General features: G+C 44.1%; 1 protein-coding gene across 11 annotated transcripts in view; it reads right to left on the reverse strand.

The window, feature by feature from the left end:
- LOC147259316 (pleckstrin homology domain-containing family A member 7-like) overlaps positions 1-15,970 on the reverse strand; it is a 128,732-nt gene that overhangs the window by 9,545 nt on the left and 103,217 nt on the right. For 6 of the 11 annotated variants that reach the window (XM_086209632.1, XM_086209631.1, XM_086209640.1 and 3 more), the window contains 11 exons: positions 14,182-14,363; positions 10,820-11,371; positions 9,637-10,192; positions 8,690-8,773; positions 7,622-7,858; positions 5,759-5,812; positions 4,460-4,525; positions 2,108-2,188; positions 1,816-1,965; positions 1,335-1,436; positions 1,049-1,160 (listed from right to left, as the gene is read on the reverse strand). In XM_086209632.1, coding sequence (XP_086065758.1) covers positions 1,049-1,160; positions 1,335-1,436; positions 1,816-1,965; positions 2,108-2,188; positions 4,460-4,525; positions 5,759-5,812; positions 7,622-7,858; positions 8,690-8,773; positions 9,637-10,192; positions 10,820-11,371; positions 14,182-14,363 — 2,176 coding nt within the window. The remainder of the gene's footprint in view (positions 1-1,048; positions 1,161-1,334; positions 1,437-1,815; positions 1,966-2,107; positions 2,189-4,459; positions 4,526-5,758; positions 5,813-7,621; positions 7,859-8,689; positions 8,774-9,636; positions 10,193-10,819; positions 11,372-14,181; positions 14,364-15,970) is intronic. The other 5 variants (XM_086209634.1, XM_086209638.1, XM_086209635.1 and 2 more) reach the window with 5 other exon arrangements.

Consider the following 15,970-nt stretch of genomic DNA (forward strand, 5'->3'; position numbering starts at 1 on the left):
GTTTTGAAATTGATTTACAGCCAGAAACAGGGGGATTCTTCATACCACATTCATGATGAGAAGGGAACGAATCAAAATGTGGAAAAATTTGAATGAAGAAGACGGTACTCAGATGCTGTTGGAGTGAAATGTCGCTTGACTTCAGATAAATCCTGTTTAATTAGCAGATGTCTAAACCAAGTTAACATTCGGAAGTGTAATGTAACCACAAAGCAACCATCATCCTGTTAAACCATCCTGGAATCTGCCGCAGCCTTGTGTTTTTTTACCTCTGTCAACAAGGTAACTCGGATTCGTTTTTGTTGTTGTTTGTTTGCAAAAGCAACCACATGATTTTCAGGAAACGTGGATCATGGTCCAGGGGGGGGGCCCACTGCACTTACAGGCAGATCTGGCTTACAAACCAGATCCAGGTCTTCTCTTTCGCATGGCAAGATATGGCAATCTATTATATTTAATTAATTTCTCAAGAAATATCAATCACGGTTTATGGAAAAAAAAAAAGTATCATTATTAATGTGTGTGACAATTAGTTGTTAAAAGCGAGTGGGTATTTTAACCTGACTGTAGCAACACTGCAGTCAATAATCACTGTAATCAACTGGGGCAGCTCCACTCAACACACATCTCTATTTTTCTTTGCATGCTGTGCCACGATGCAGTCTTGCGGGTATTCAAAATGGCAAAATCTCCATAAAAACCGGCTCCATTTGTGCTGCGGGCAGCTAGAAAGTTCAGCTGACATCTCAAATGTGTTCCAGGCTCAAGACGAGCGAGTCAGGACGACTCTCACTGTCAGCATCTTCAGGTATAGCAGGATGATGTCATGCCATCATTTGTCTTTGTTTTCCAAAGCTTTGTTGACATTGTCAGAAAAGTATCAATTCTCATGGCTTAACTATTGAGGTTGTAGCGGGTGGAGTTCCTGTCCTGGGGTGTGTTGTGCTGTGAAGGTTTCTAATATATACCCCCCCCCCATGTATGGAAATGCTGCGACAACATATCAGAAACGAGGGTATAAACTGCTGGGTCACTTTGGTCCTCCCACCTGGGTTCTGAACCGAGTCAATGGTGATCTTGTAGTTGGCTTTGCTGGCACTGAGTCCGGCCATCACGTCTTCAATCCTCCACAGCTCGCGCTTCATCTCAGCCTTCTCTTTCTGTGGAACAACACACGGAGACAGAGAAAGAGTACACGAGTCCTTCCACCGGTCACATTCTGCTTTACTATGCTGCTCAGGAGGCGGATCGGTCCTAGTGATCAGAGGGTTTTATTTCTCTAATATCGATGTCATCAGGGCACAGAGGAATTTGGTGTCAATACCAGGTCTCACCTGTGGGGTGGCGTTGTGGTTCATGTGTGCCTGCAGTGCCATCCTCAACTGCTCCACTGATCTCTCCAGCCAGCCGTACTCCTCCCAGGCATGTGCCATCTCCTGCGTTACACACGGGCATAACATGTAGCGTCATTCCACACACCCTTTGAAAGATCTGCAAGTTCCCGTGTCTTTGATTGATACACAAACCCAGCTGGAGGCATCAGTATGAGCATAAACAGACGCCTCATTTGTAGTCGGGGGGGGGGGGTTTATTCATTAAAACAATCACACCTGCAAACGATCACATACACACCTGGAGAGGCGCAGCCACGTATTTTGAATCATTTGTGGTAAATATGTAAGATGTGTACTTTGATGTTGAACAAATCCTGATAAATATTGAGAAACGTTTCAACGATACTGAACAGTTGTAGAAACTATACACGCAGTGTACTGCTCAAAACAAAAAGATTCCACCACACACACTGATACACACCGTGGAGAGCCGGGATATTTGGGCCCTGATGGTGACCAGATCCTCCTGTAGAAGCCTCTGCTGGTAGGCAATCTTGTGGGCATGGGCCGGCTGCTCCTGGTACTGCTCCATCTGCTGGTGCGACACATCCAGCACGCTCTCCAACTTGTCCTGAAGGAGAGACGTGGTTGCACGGCATGTTGTTAACAAAACGAAGTCAGAGCCGATTCCTTTTCATCCTCAGGCTGACTGAGGTCAGCCGGTGGAGTGAGGCGGCCTGATTCAGAGCCTGTATGAGAAGAAAGCTGGTTACCTTGTCTTCCTTCAGGGAGCTGATCCTCAACTCCAGGTCCTTCAGGATCTTGTCTTGCTCACACAACCGACTCAATTTCACCTGAGAGGGGAGACACAGCGATAAGTGTGCAGAAGAGGGTCTTGGCATTGTAATGCTAATGCTCCCCGAAGTGTGTGTTATGAACTTTTTTAACACGTCCCTTTGTCTCTGCAGCTGTAGGTAGGTGTGTGTGTGTGTGTGTGTGTGTGTGATGTTTCTCTGCCGGCTTGTAAAACATAAAATTCACATTCTCGTTTCCACTGGCCTCGCTCACCTGTAATTACTGAGACCGAAGCCCTACCACTAAGAGGATGTGACCCACCTGACACTTGTGATTAGCGTATCAAGGAGGTTTAGACCCATGTTAATTAATCTGTGATTAACTCTGCAAACTTAAAGGCAGAGGTTAGATCACTCCATCATCCTGCAGCCAAACAGGTTGCAACTCAAGACCTTGATGTGAACAATATGCCGATCCATGTAAGATCTTACACTCAAGGCTTGTTCTTATATTCTACCAAATAAATTATTAATCCGGCCGTTGCCTCGGTGGTGATGTTGTTGTTGTTGGATCTGATCAAATATGCATTGCAGACAACATGCTCATAAAATGTTTAAACAGCTGCAGCTTATGCTGAGAAATAGTTTAAGCAAAGAAATAAGAAGTGTTTTAAAAGCTTGGTATTATTTGGATTATTAAATTGAAAAAGTTCTGGTGTTTACCTGTTAACCCAGTCTGCATGCCTGTTCACTCCAGGACGAATAGGTTGAAACCTCTAGAAACCATAAGAGACTCAGCTGCTCCTCTAAATCATCAGAACTTTACATTCCTTGTCTAAAAAGCTACCCGAACAAGGTGGAAAAGTTGTTTTAATCATTTAGCTTCTTACGTCAGCCAAGGTGACAATGCTTTCAGAACCAGTTGTGTGTGTGTGTGTGTGTCTGTCTGTCTGTCTGTCTGTTAGCAGGATTATGCAAATTGTGAGTCTTGACTTGTTAGGGTGAGGCATGGGCCAAAGAAGAAACCATTCATTGTTATAATGCTTCTGTATAAAAGGGTGCAGGCAGGCCTTTTTTATCACTTCAAAGATTTGTTTGCAGGATATCTCAATCACTAATGTGCAGATTTTGATGGAATACAGTTAGGGAAGGAGAGCTGAATCCAACTGTCAATCCTGGATCCCAAAGACTGCTCTACCCCATGACAGGGTGCAGTTTCTTGGAATGTGCTCTGAATGCTTTCTAGTCAAGTATGAGAACGTGTCTTCTCAGCCTCGTGGCTGCTCCCGTTCAGAGCCGCCACAGTGGATCATTGATCATTTCACTTGTCAGGGTTTTATGCCGATGTCCTTCCTGACACAATCCTCCCTTTATATCTGGGCTTGGGACCAGCACAAGACCGGCACACACTTGTGCATCCTCCATAACCTCAGAGCCGTGCCGTCCCTTGCGTGGGAACATGCGCCCATCAAAATACGTGCAATGACAGAAACTCTGTTGTTACTTGGACATATTGGGTTTTTTTTCATTGATGAGAAAAGGATTTTTTAATAAATCTGAATGTTGAAAAAATCCTCTAAATATGCATCAAAAACTCAAACGACTGTCTTGACCTCATCGCCTTGCTTTTCACCCAAACTTATAGAACTGTTTGTTTTTCTGTTAGTATTTCTCCAAACTGCCAAACACCGCAGTGTCAAATCAAAGTCCAGAAGATGGAGGCCCTTCACTCCTCTGTGCTGCATGAGGGACCTGAGCGTCTCAGAGATCAGCTAAGTGCTCGTTAGCTTAGCACAGTGACTGGAAGTAGACGGGCTGTGTAGCCTGCCTCTGTCTTGCCTGCTCAGTTACAAAACCTGTAGCTCCTCCTTTATCTAGTTTGACTAGATCATGGGCTTATCCAGACGCAATCCTCCTCGTCCTCTCTTCCAGAGTCAGCCATGATGAGTTGGAGTCACAAACAAACAAACATCAGTACTGTCTACTGATATTCTGAGTTGCTGCATCAAATTACTGAAACCAGTCAGGAACTCAGTTCTGTGCTATTCCTGCTTTGTATCTGACCCTAAAATTAGAATCTCTCACAACTTTTAATTATCTTATATTGAGGGTTTATACACAACCCTGATGGAAAAGGTCTATTTGATGACTTTCACAGCCCATCCATGACCTTTCATTGTGCTAAGCTAACTTGCAGTCAGCAGGTCTCTGAGGGTCTCAGCTACCCGATGCACACACAGAGATATCAATCTTCTGGTCCGGCTCTGAAGTGGATGGTAAATAAGCGTATTTCCCCCAAAAAGTGGCGTTTTCCTTTCAGCCTGTACTTACATCCACGTCACTTTCTGCAACCTTCACAGGTTTTCCTGATTCCTTCAGCGTCTGACTTCCAGCCACCTAGTAAAATAAACACTTCCAGATGTTAGCTACACGCTAAAACACAGCTCCTTGGTACAATGATGCTGACCTAACGCAGAACACAGAGAACAGCTACCAACTATCACGAGGCTGCAGCAGACTATCTGTGACACATTCTCTCATCTTCGTGTACATGAAAATGTGTGTGAACACCAAATCAGCTCTTGCCATGGAGACCATGATGGCTATGGACACTTTGAAGCCCTGCACAAATTGACAAGTCATAAAACATCTCGACACGATGTTCGCTCCATACCCAGGGGAAAAAAACTCATTTTGAAAAACACCTGAATTGTGTTTCAGGTGCTCAGGTGCGGCTTCCTGAAACATTGATACAAGCAATTGAAATATTAAAATAGAGCACAACAGACATCAGGTCTTTGTTGCAGCATTTCTTTTCTAGTTATGAGCTCCTTATTGGAAAGAGTTAGAAACATGACACATTAGAGCCCAGTGTTACTGTCAAGGAGGTGCAGCGTTTCAGAGACGATGGTAGAAGCAGCTGGCTTTACAACCACCGGGCCACAGCCACAACACATGCACTGCCGAGCCATCCCATGCCCAGTAACCGACACATCCTCAACATCACTGCACAGGAAAGGGCTGGTGTCAGCATTCACATGGAGACATCTGATGCCATTCAAGCCATGAATGCGGAGCTGTAAGCAATGGGATGGTGGGTCTTGGACACAGACTATCTAAACATAAGAGCACACACACGTACACAAATTCTACTATACAAACATGCACAAGCTTAAATGCTCACACATACACACTACATCGGAGGTTTTTTTTTTTGTACACATTCTGGATACAGGCACACACGCACACACAGAGCTTACGTTCATTAGAGGCCTGAGAGGCACAGCAGTGCAGTGCAGTAGTAAACTGTGAACTGCGAGGATCAGGGGCTCTAGAGCTCTGATCTGGGAGTCAAAATCACAAAGACACAAAGCCGCAGTCACAAAATGGCGGCAGCTTTTGTGGGGTGCTTTGAAAATCGCGCAAGAGTTAGAATTACTCTGGGATAATTTGTCCCCTTCGTGACATTTGAATATATGTAGCGCTAATCTTGGTTCAACAGTTAGCCAGAGTGTTAGACGTGGTTGTCAGTAAGTAGGTCAGTTTGAGCTAGTCAGCCACATTGGAATCAGAAAAGCACAGCAGAAACAGAAAAGGGGAAGTTACTAGTAACATCTGCATATCGCTCACCTTCAGGTCGAGATACTCCAAGTCCTTCTTCAGCTGCATGTAGGTGTCGTCTGCCTGCAAGGTGAACAACGGGAACAAAGTGTCTGTTAGAAATAGAATAAATAACTGTCTGTGTCCAATTCATAAAACAGGATCAAGAGAGATTTGTGTGTCTGGTAAGGAACAGTAGCTGTGCATCTATGCTATCATGCAACACTCACGCAAACATTAAAAGAATGAATTTAATGTCACTTCCGCAACAAACAAAAACCAGCACAAACCAGATCCATCACAGCCTTGAAATCTAAGAGGCCCAAACTGACCATCACACCTAAAGCCAGCCAGTCAGCCAAAGCATGGGATGGCTTTGTGAACGTCAGATCGTTAGCGGCACAGCATGCTACGGACAGAATATCACTAGAAGCACGATATGGAAACTGACCAGCCAAGAACAGCAGAAGAGAAAGGAGGCGGATGGTTGTACATACGATGGCAGTCAGGCCAGCACTCAGAGATCAACCATGCTTGATGTCACACCACTAAAGCTCTGGAGCGTTCAGGTAGAGGCTGCCACTAAGACACTGTAGCCAGCTAGTGATGCTACGGTTAGCCTAACCTTGGGTTAGTATTACTACTACACTTTATACTGTTGGGAGTAACTGAGAACTGAAGTAAGCAGGTTTGAAAATTTGCCTTTAGAGATATTGATCAAGAAGATATTAGTATTGCTGAGGAGGAATAATTCCACATTTTTAGTTCAAACCCTCAGTTAAAGTCGTGCTGAGCAGACCTGACCTTCCTTTTTAATGAGCAGTTTTTTGATTTATTATTTTACCAGCTTGAGTTTCTGCTCCAGCTGAAAGTACTTTAATTACCAGCTAATTAAGCCATTATTAAGGTGCCACATCAAGTATATTTTGAAAGATTTTTTTTTTTTGCAAACTTGACAACCTGCCTTGAGAGAGGAAGGATCAGGGGGTCAGAGGTATGAGGGTATTTCTTTTGCCATCGTGAGACCCTTATTATCATTAATTAAAGTCCCACTACTGACGTTCTACATTTTATCAAGAATAAAAAGTGGGGGCTGAATAAGAATGTATCACAAAAGAACAAAAACTGCACACTCTGTTTCTAGATGCAGTGAGAATCTACAAGTCTTAGAGACACTGAGACACACACCTCTTTGTGTTGCCTCTTGGGAGGTGTGTGGGAAAAAGGCGACGGCCCTAAATTCATCCACACTGAACTCCCACTGACTCTGAAGACAGAGAGCAGTTTCTCTTCTTTTACAATCACTGGTGCTGTTACCAGCACCGTTCACCGAGACGTTCACTTAACTCTTTTTTTCCCCGCAAAAAAAAATAAAAATAAAATGAAAATGTTACCACACGGTGGCAGGAGAGGAAAGAGTTCTCCTCTGTGAAGGAAGAATTTACAAGCGCACGATAGGAACTTTCTATTTTAACTCCACTAGACTTATCTGAAGACTTTACAGAGAAAAGAGCACAATCTGACGAAGATGATGTACTTTCAAATGCGAAGCCGACGACTTCAAGAGGACGTAATCAGGGCCAGCAGAACCACAACACGTATGACTTTAACGTGACCTTTGGAGATCAACAGTTTTTGTACTTTTCTTTTGATACTCAAGTAAACTTCTCTGCTATCACTTGTGTAGTATCATTTCATCTGGGTACTTCTACATTTACAAGAGTAAAGGAATTTTGTACTTTTACTGACTGCAATGCAGTCATGTGCACTGACTTCTTCTCCCCATTAATCTGATGTAAGTCTATCACACCCTGCAAGAAGTTTAGAGGCAACCTCTACCAGCCCCTAGTAGAACGAGGGGCGGGCAGGCAGCCCTGTCGCAGGGGCCCCCACCTGGGTGCTGCAAGGGCCCAGAGGAGTGGAGAAGCCCAAATGACTGAGGTGGGAAACAGGAGAGTGGCTGGAGCTGAGGAGGGGGCTGGTGCTAGTAGTGGTGTTAGTGAGGAGGTGGTTGTAGTGCTCTTTGGGACCATTGAGGCGCTGGAGCTGGGTTAACGTGTGCTGGCGTGCAGAAGCCATCTTAGCCTGGTGCCGGCGCAGCTGAATGAGCAGCAGGGTGAGCTCGTCGGGCTGTCAGGTACCACAGGACATGACATCCAGCATCATTTCTGACCACACCAAACTACAGTGAAGGTTTTGGTTTTTAATATTCACAGAGGTAGAAGCTGCTTTGGCTGCTACTTAGAACAAGATGAACCAAACTAGGAGGACTGACGCTGTTCCAAAAAGCACGTGGCTGGTTAACAGCAGGTCTGCTAGAGGCAGCCAGCTGGTAAGAGCTGGAAAGGACTCACTGATCTTTGATCAGATACTGTACTCATTGCAGAGAAGGATGCATTTTTGATTTGTTGAGAGCTGCAGTAAGTGTCAGTATTGAAGAAAAACACATCTACAACATCTTGAATTGAAAGGCCTCTTCAGAAGATCAACTTCGTATGTGTTTGAAATTTCACTAAAACATTCTTCTAATAAAGATTTTACACAAAAAAGTTCATTTCCCTCTTCAAAAATTCATAAAAGCGCTTCTGATACTTCTCATTCATTGAAATATTCAGATTTTAGGCGAATAGTTTTTATCCACAAAGCTTCACTGTAGGATGTAAGACGTCATGGACTTCTAGTCAGGGCTGAAATGTTTCATCCTGAAAGGTCGAACAAGTCCCGCTGTCTTCTCGTAGTACTTGGATAGACTGTGAGCTGGATGGACCGCAGACTAGCTGTGATGTCACATATCATCCCCTCATCAGTGTCAAACTCTGCACATACATCATTATAAGTCACAGTCGGGCAACAATGTGAAGAACTAGTTTTTGAGTAGAACTTTAATGTCCTAGAATAGAGGACCTGACAATGTTTGCAGAGGATGAAGGGAGATGTTCCGGTTTTATTAGGAAGACGTACCGTTTTGCCGTGTAGGCTGGGTGCACTGACAGTGTGTGTGATGTAGCCAGACGGAGGCATTGACCGTCTCTCAATAGTCGCAGCCTGACAACACACAGACAAGACATTAAGTATCAAGCTGGGAATTACGGAGGCTCTCACGACACAAAACTATCAAAACACTTTTCTCATAATCACGATACACCAGGGGTTCATCGACAATACCTTTGTAACTAAAAAAATAATCCCCCTAAAAACAGGTATTATGTAGTTATCTACTAAACTGTGGTGTCAATTTGCCAACTAAGATGAAGACGGAGTAAAAGGAAGTGCACTCTTCGCTCAGAGCCAGCATCTTGTCAAAATAACAGGACTAAATGCTGACAGTGGTTGAATCGCAGCAGTTGTGATAAGATCATTGACACTTCTACCCTTATTTACTGCAGTATAGATATTTTGTTCCACTTCTGTATAAAATGTAATATTTGGAGTCAAAAAATAACAGGACATCACATATTTAGTATTGTATACATCTGTGGTAATGTTTGCGCGGTAAAACAACTCTACATTTGAGGTCATTTAGCAGAGTGGCTGCCTGAAGCTGTGTCTGAGTTTCTACCCTGAGGCACTTCAACAATTATTCTGTTCAGTGGGGCTCATTTCCAACCAGCACACAGTCGGGATGACACACACTCTCTCTGGATGAGGAAACAAGAGATTTCAAATCCTTTATCTGACTGAAAATATGAAGAGAGTCCTAAGAGTTTATGCTTAGGAACAATCAACAGTCGTGATGGCATTCATCTTATAAGATCCACGGATGGAGATAGAAACTCTGTCGTTCCTGATGACCTCCACCTTCATAAATCTCAGTTTCAATATTAAATATAGTTTAACAGTCTGCTTTGAAAAGGCTGGATGATCGACGATAGACGATGTTTATTTTCCTGCTCCTGTTAGATTTTTACCTTAAAGAACTGAGACTTGGTCCTGCGAGGAGAAACAGTGAAGGGGATGTCCACCACTGACATATCCCCAACGGGTCGCACTGTCACCCGTTCAGCAGGCGTGTGCGGCCTCCGTGTGGGTGACAGCGTCCGGCTGCTGCCCGGCGGTGGCCCCGGTGGAGGAATATCTGCGGATGAAGGTGGTACAGATACACAGCGGGGAGCCCCATCAAGCTTGGAGGCTGAGGAGGAGGGAGGCACGGTGGATGGAGGGCGGGCACCGAAAGGGTAATCCGGGGCTGGGGTGTACAGCGGTGCTGTGGGGCTGCCGTGGCGGAACTGGTGACGCTGCTGCCACTCATATAATTGCCAGACTGTGTTGGATCCTGGGCCGGTCTGCTCCGGGGTCAGACGGAAGTGGCTCAGGCGGTCCTGGGCATACTTGTACTCGCCCAGTCTTCCGGGTGGGGGGCTGTGGCGGGGGGTCTTTGGCAAGGTCTGGTATGCATCTGTGGAGATGAACTGGGGCTGGGTTGATGCAGTACGGTGGGTGAGGGTGCTCTCTCTGGAGGAAGGGCTGTGGAGTTAGAGGATTAGACCACATGGAGATTTTTTTTTAGAACAAATCTGCAAAGAAAATCTACAGATTTAAAACAAAAAAGGTTCCTCTGGGCCCATTTGATGAATCAGTAATTAATGGAGATAAATAAGCAGCAGGTTAAAACAAGAGCACATCATTTGTCCACAGAATTTCTGAGAGATAATACGTTTGGTGTTTTTCTCAGTGAGTCTGGGAGCAGAAATGTGTACTGTTCTACTTTGTTTACTACACAGGAAGTAGAGGGAGGAGTTCAGTTTACTGAATAACCACCACTCTTTGTTTTGGTCGATCCGTGTGCTACACAGTGTTGACGTAAGAGTACTCAGATTACCTTTTTGTCCTAACTAGTAGCGTAATGTGTTACTTTTGCAATCAAGGTAATGAGTTGTTCAGTTAGTTTTTCAAATAAGTTGTGTTATTGTTAGTGCAGGAAATCCATGGCCAATTTGACCAGTTTCTCTCCTCCTTGGTGGGTGCTGCATGAAGGTCAGTGGCATTTACAAGGTGGAATTACTTGAATTTTACTGCAAAGTTGAAGAAGCAACTGCACGCCAAGCTCTCCTGGACAGCCTTCTTGTTGTCAGTGGGTTGACAGTGACCTACCCTTTGTGATCAGACTTCTGAACTTTGACCCACTGCTCCAACTGTTCCAGAGCGCTTCTCCTCTGCACCTGCTTATGTGTGTCAGCAGGGGGCAGTGCTGGGGCCCTCTGGTACGTCCCTGCTGCGATTCCGTTTGGCTCCAAGATGGGGCTGGGTGTAGAGACCAAGCCATTCCTGGTGCAAACACTGGAGGGTAGCGTCGAGGCAGCGCGAGACGGTGCTCGGGACGGCACCCTGGACACCGGTGCCGAGGCTGACACTTGGTCTGACTGTGACAGAGCGGAGGGTGTAGGGTTGGCAGGGAGAGAAGTGTGTGTGTCCATCTCCATGGTGGTAGTTCCTAAGGTGTCCAGCATGGTGGTGGCAGGAGAGTCTTTGTGGAAGCTGCAGCACTCCTCAGCATCCCGGTGTATGGGTTCAAGGAGAACCTCGTGGATGATGGGTCTTGTAGTCTCAGAGTCCAGACCCTTGATGCTGTGGTGGTTGATGTGGTTCGTCTGCAAAACAGCCTGTTGCTGCATTATGTTAAAATTTTCCAACTTCTCGGAGGGTCTGTGGACAATAGAGAGGACATGGAAACTCTGAGTGAATGCCTCTTACCCACTGAAACTCTTACTTTTAAGGACTTTCTTTTTAAATTCAGTAAATGATGAGCACCAGTACTCATTTGATCACCTCCCTGATACGCCATGGACATTGTAGACTAGCTTTTCATGGTTTTGTCTGCCTTTGGTTGCACTGAACTGAATTTCTAAGTAGACCACAGTCACATGAAAGAGAAAACTTAAAGGAGAGGGCTCAACACACAACACAGGCCACTTTAACACAGGGCAGATGACAAGAAAGCCTTGTAACCTCAGCTCCATTTTAAATTCATTAGTGAAATCCCTCAGGCCGAGAGGCACGCAAGCTGGGGAAGTTAGTTAGTTAGGTCTCTGAAATTCAATGAAACACACACACACACACACACACACACACACACACACACACACACACACACACACACACACACACACACACACAAATAAAAACAGCCTCAGGTACATTCTCCCTGCCAGCATTATTAATTAACAGTCTATATCAGATCTTGTCATTTGAGATTTCACATCATCTTTTATATAACATGCTTGTTGCAAGCAGTGATATATTGTATATTAAGTAAACAAACCGGAGGAAAAGCAGTGCAGCGTGCCAACCGAGTATTACTGTTTTAGTTTCTTCAAACAAGAAAGAAGAGGTTATTAAAACTAGAAGCTGTCTCAAGTTCTCTTCAGCCATTCACTAAAAACCAACAGAGGGTGTCTGAGGCTGCTGTCTCCCCCGTCAACACATAAATAATACATGCGGAACGCGTCTGTGGAAAAACAATAACTTCATCACATCACAACTAAAGGAAACACATAAACAAATACATTATATTCTTATACGCTAAAGCAAAGGCTTTTTAAGTCTGAGATGGAATGTGACCCCACCGTGCCCTTCCTGCCCATCCTTATAGTTTTGTTCCTCCATGCCTGTGCAGGCTAATTATCCTGTTATTATGGCCAACAAATAGGTAACTCTTTCAGCAAACTAATCTTTTATTGCTGTTTTACAGAACTTCAGAGTAACACAGCTACATGAAAACTGTTTGTCCTGAGACTTTGACTCTTGTAAAGCAGGAGAACCAGAAAACTCCCCCAAAAACGACTGTGTCCATTTACCACACACAATTGTTTTTTGTTGTTGTTTTTTTTTTAAATATACTCATTTACATATTCATACATTTACATATTTATACATGTCCATCTGATCTTTTATCATTCCCTTACCCTCCCAGTTTCGGGACTTTTCTTAGGTATCAGTGTCATCCACTTTGACATTTCTCAGGCAAATGACAATGCCTTCTATCTGTTATGTGTTTACAAGCTGTAATGACTGTGCTATTACATTCAGTACTGGTTAAAAAAACAAATGCTTTAAATGATATGTAACCAGCTTTTTCAACCATTCGCTGGTTTGATGGTCAGTTTACACTGTGAGTGTCCAGCTAAGAGTCCTGGCCTCCCTCTTCCAGAAACCAGAGACAGCAAAAAGGACTCTGACCAGGTTTTGTCCGGAGCATCTGCTGTAATTCGTCAAGGTCTCAAACCTGATGCGTACGTGTGTCTGAGTGGTATCTTGAGCTTTTACTGGTGGACGGGACTGGACTGCCAATGAATAACCCACGTAGGGATGAACAACTCCATCTGACTCTGAATGCAGTGTAGCGGTGCTCTCGTGGCCTCGTGGCTGAAGGCTTGCGATGCTGCTGCAGCACCAACCACATGATGGTGGGTAATTACCTTTAGCTATCTCGCATTTGCCCTGATGGGGTCTGGTGGTGTGGGACCACATGGGAAGCCAGTGTCTGTGTGTATATGTATATTCCCCTTTGGCCAGGCAGCCCCCTCTCTGTCAGTGACTTTATATGAACTACACAGTCTTTATAAGGACGATAGAAACGGAATAGCCCTTCGGGGATAAATCAAGTTCTCTTATGAATCAAGCCGCATCGTGGATTCTTCTCATCTTCACTTCCTCTTATCTTCTTCTTCTTCTGTATTAAAGGCAACAAATCTGAAATACAAACTAAGTAGGATGTGTAGAATAACTCTCTCATCCCGCAGGGATTACGAGCGAAGGAAAACATTTTGAATGGTAAGTATATAAGCACAGGAATATACACTTAAAATCAAGCAAGTTAAAAGAATTGTAAAATGTATGAAAAAAAACACAACTCTATGAATATTTTATATCTAAAACGTGAGAGGGTTCATTACTGGACTGTTGCTAATTCAATTGTGTTTTATGTTAGTGAGCAATATTCATATGATACACATGATTTATGGTAAAATGCTTTATAAAGTAGAGAAGCCAGTAAGACAATCAGGTGTGTGTGTGTGTGTGTGTGTGTGTGTGTCTTTTTAGAGACTTGTTCTCAAAGACACGAGAGGAGAGAAAATGGTATTGAGAAAATAATGTTTCAACTAAGAACCTGAGCTATCATGATACCAGCAACAAACACAGAGAGGAGCCCCTGGTGTAAAGTGGAGGAAAAAACTACTAGCAGACAGAAAAAAGAAAAGTTACTCGAATTACTTTATTGGAAAATCAGTATTTACATTCCTATTTAGTAAATGAAAATTCATTTTTGTCATGAAGATTTAGTGTTCGGCAACTAAAAGTTCTGAGTGCCTCTCTTGACTGAGTCGTTGGGATTTTATAGCTGCCTGGTTTAAGTTAATACATTTTTACAGAGGTTTAAGGTCAGGGTGGATAGTGTGCGTGCATGTGTGTGTGCATGTGTGTGTGCATGTGTGTGTGCGTGTGTGTGTCCTCACCTGACAAATGTGTCAACGTTGTTCTGCATCAGTGCGGCCTGGTTCATGGCCCTCAGCCAGGTGTTCATGTCCTCGTGGGTGTCAGCACTGAAGTAATATGTCCGCATCCCAGTGTGCTCCGCCTGAGAGCCAATCACAGAGCTCTGTTTGTAAATGTACGAGCGCATACCAGTGTGGTTCGCCTATCGGAAGAGAGAGGAGGGAAGGTCAGTGGCACAGTCTGACATGGAGGGAAGTCAGGTGAGAGACGTCGGGTTAGATGAGTCTCAAGAGAGACGGGGAGGTATCATGCTGTCCAACAAGAGAAACGACATCAAGGACCACAGAAGCATCGAACGATACAGAGAGAGCCAATGAAGTCAACCAGACGATAGAAATGCAAAGACAAAAACGCCAGCCAGTCACGACCAACAAAGCCACAACCTTTGATCAATGAGAGGAAAAAATATTCAGGTACAATGGAGAATATAAATGTACATGTGAGACAGGAAAAGAATCCAGATCCTGCTTACAAACCTGTCTCCTAGAGCTTCTGAACCTTCCAAAAATATACAAAACAGCAATTTACTAATCTACCAAATAAGATGTTCCGATTCTTCGTAGGTGATTGTTGTAATCTGTTACTATATGGCTAACATTATAAGACAAGAATACGAGTGGCCCAGACAGGAAGTATAATTTTCTGAGGAGAGAGTGTGAAAGAGTGAATCCACGCCATGACAGGACGAGGTAATTGTTCTCAAGGATTTAAGTGCCTCGCTTCTGGGAAGCATATTCAGACTGAGAGACAGGCACATGGCAGGCAAACATGTTTTTAATGCACTGGTGAATATTGAGATTCTGGGCTATTTTACCTCCGCGGGCATGTCTTCTGTCAGATGAGTGGAAAACTACAATAAACCCCCTCCTGCTTGTATCCCTCCTCCAACCAACCAGTCTCCCTGCAGGACATGTCACGTCTGTCCAGAATCCTAAAACATCCTGTACGTAGGAGGGGAAATTCACAGACATCCAATAAACATTTTTAAATGTCTTTTTTTGTGGGGCAAAACGGAATATCAGTATTCACTCAAGGTGTTACGGAGGTGCCATCGTGTAATTGCCAGAAAATTGTCTCTGGTGGAGATACTGAAGTTGACCTTTGACTGTTTGGATGCAAAAGTCGTCACTTTATGCTTTTGACGCCGACTCTAATCAGTTCACCCTGGAGTTCACGTGAACATTTGTAGCTAATTTGAAGGAATTCCCTCCAGATGGACCTGAGACGAACCTGCAGCGTTCTACAGGTCCCATAGGCCCACTACAGCCTCGGGAGCTTTTTGTTTTCATTCAGCTTGATTTATCAAACATTGTCTTACTGTGTAAACATGTAATGAATAAATCCATTTCTAAACATTTTGAAATATTATGTGCATATCTGATTAGAAAGGGCCTCATTTCCCTGATTAAACATTCAAAAAATACATGTAACACAATAAATGTCACCTGTGAACCAATTAAATGACAGAAATTGTGTTTTGTTGTTTTTTTTAAATTGGGTTTATGTTGTTCTGTTTGGTTTTTATTTATTCATTCACCTCAACCCTGGTTGGGCCATAGGTGAGACGGCTCCGCCAGGTGTGTGACAGATCCATGATGCAATGGTTCAGGTTCTGGTGAGAGCAAAGGCTGGTTAGACAGAAGCCAGGCTCAGAATGACTTGAGCTGCACCAGTCTAGAGGGGAAAGGGGCGGCGAAACAGCCACATGTTCCCTCTGGGCCGGGTGGAGACCAAATGGTTCTACACACC

The sequence above is a fragment of the Aulostomus chinensis genome, chromosome 7 (assembly GCF_037954235.1).
Source record: "Aulostomus chinensis isolate RoL2024-O1b breed Wild chromosome 7, RoL_Achi_v1.0, whole genome shotgun sequence".
NCBI lineage: Eukaryota > Metazoa > Chordata > Actinopteri > Syngnathiformes > Aulostomidae > Aulostomus > Aulostomus chinensis.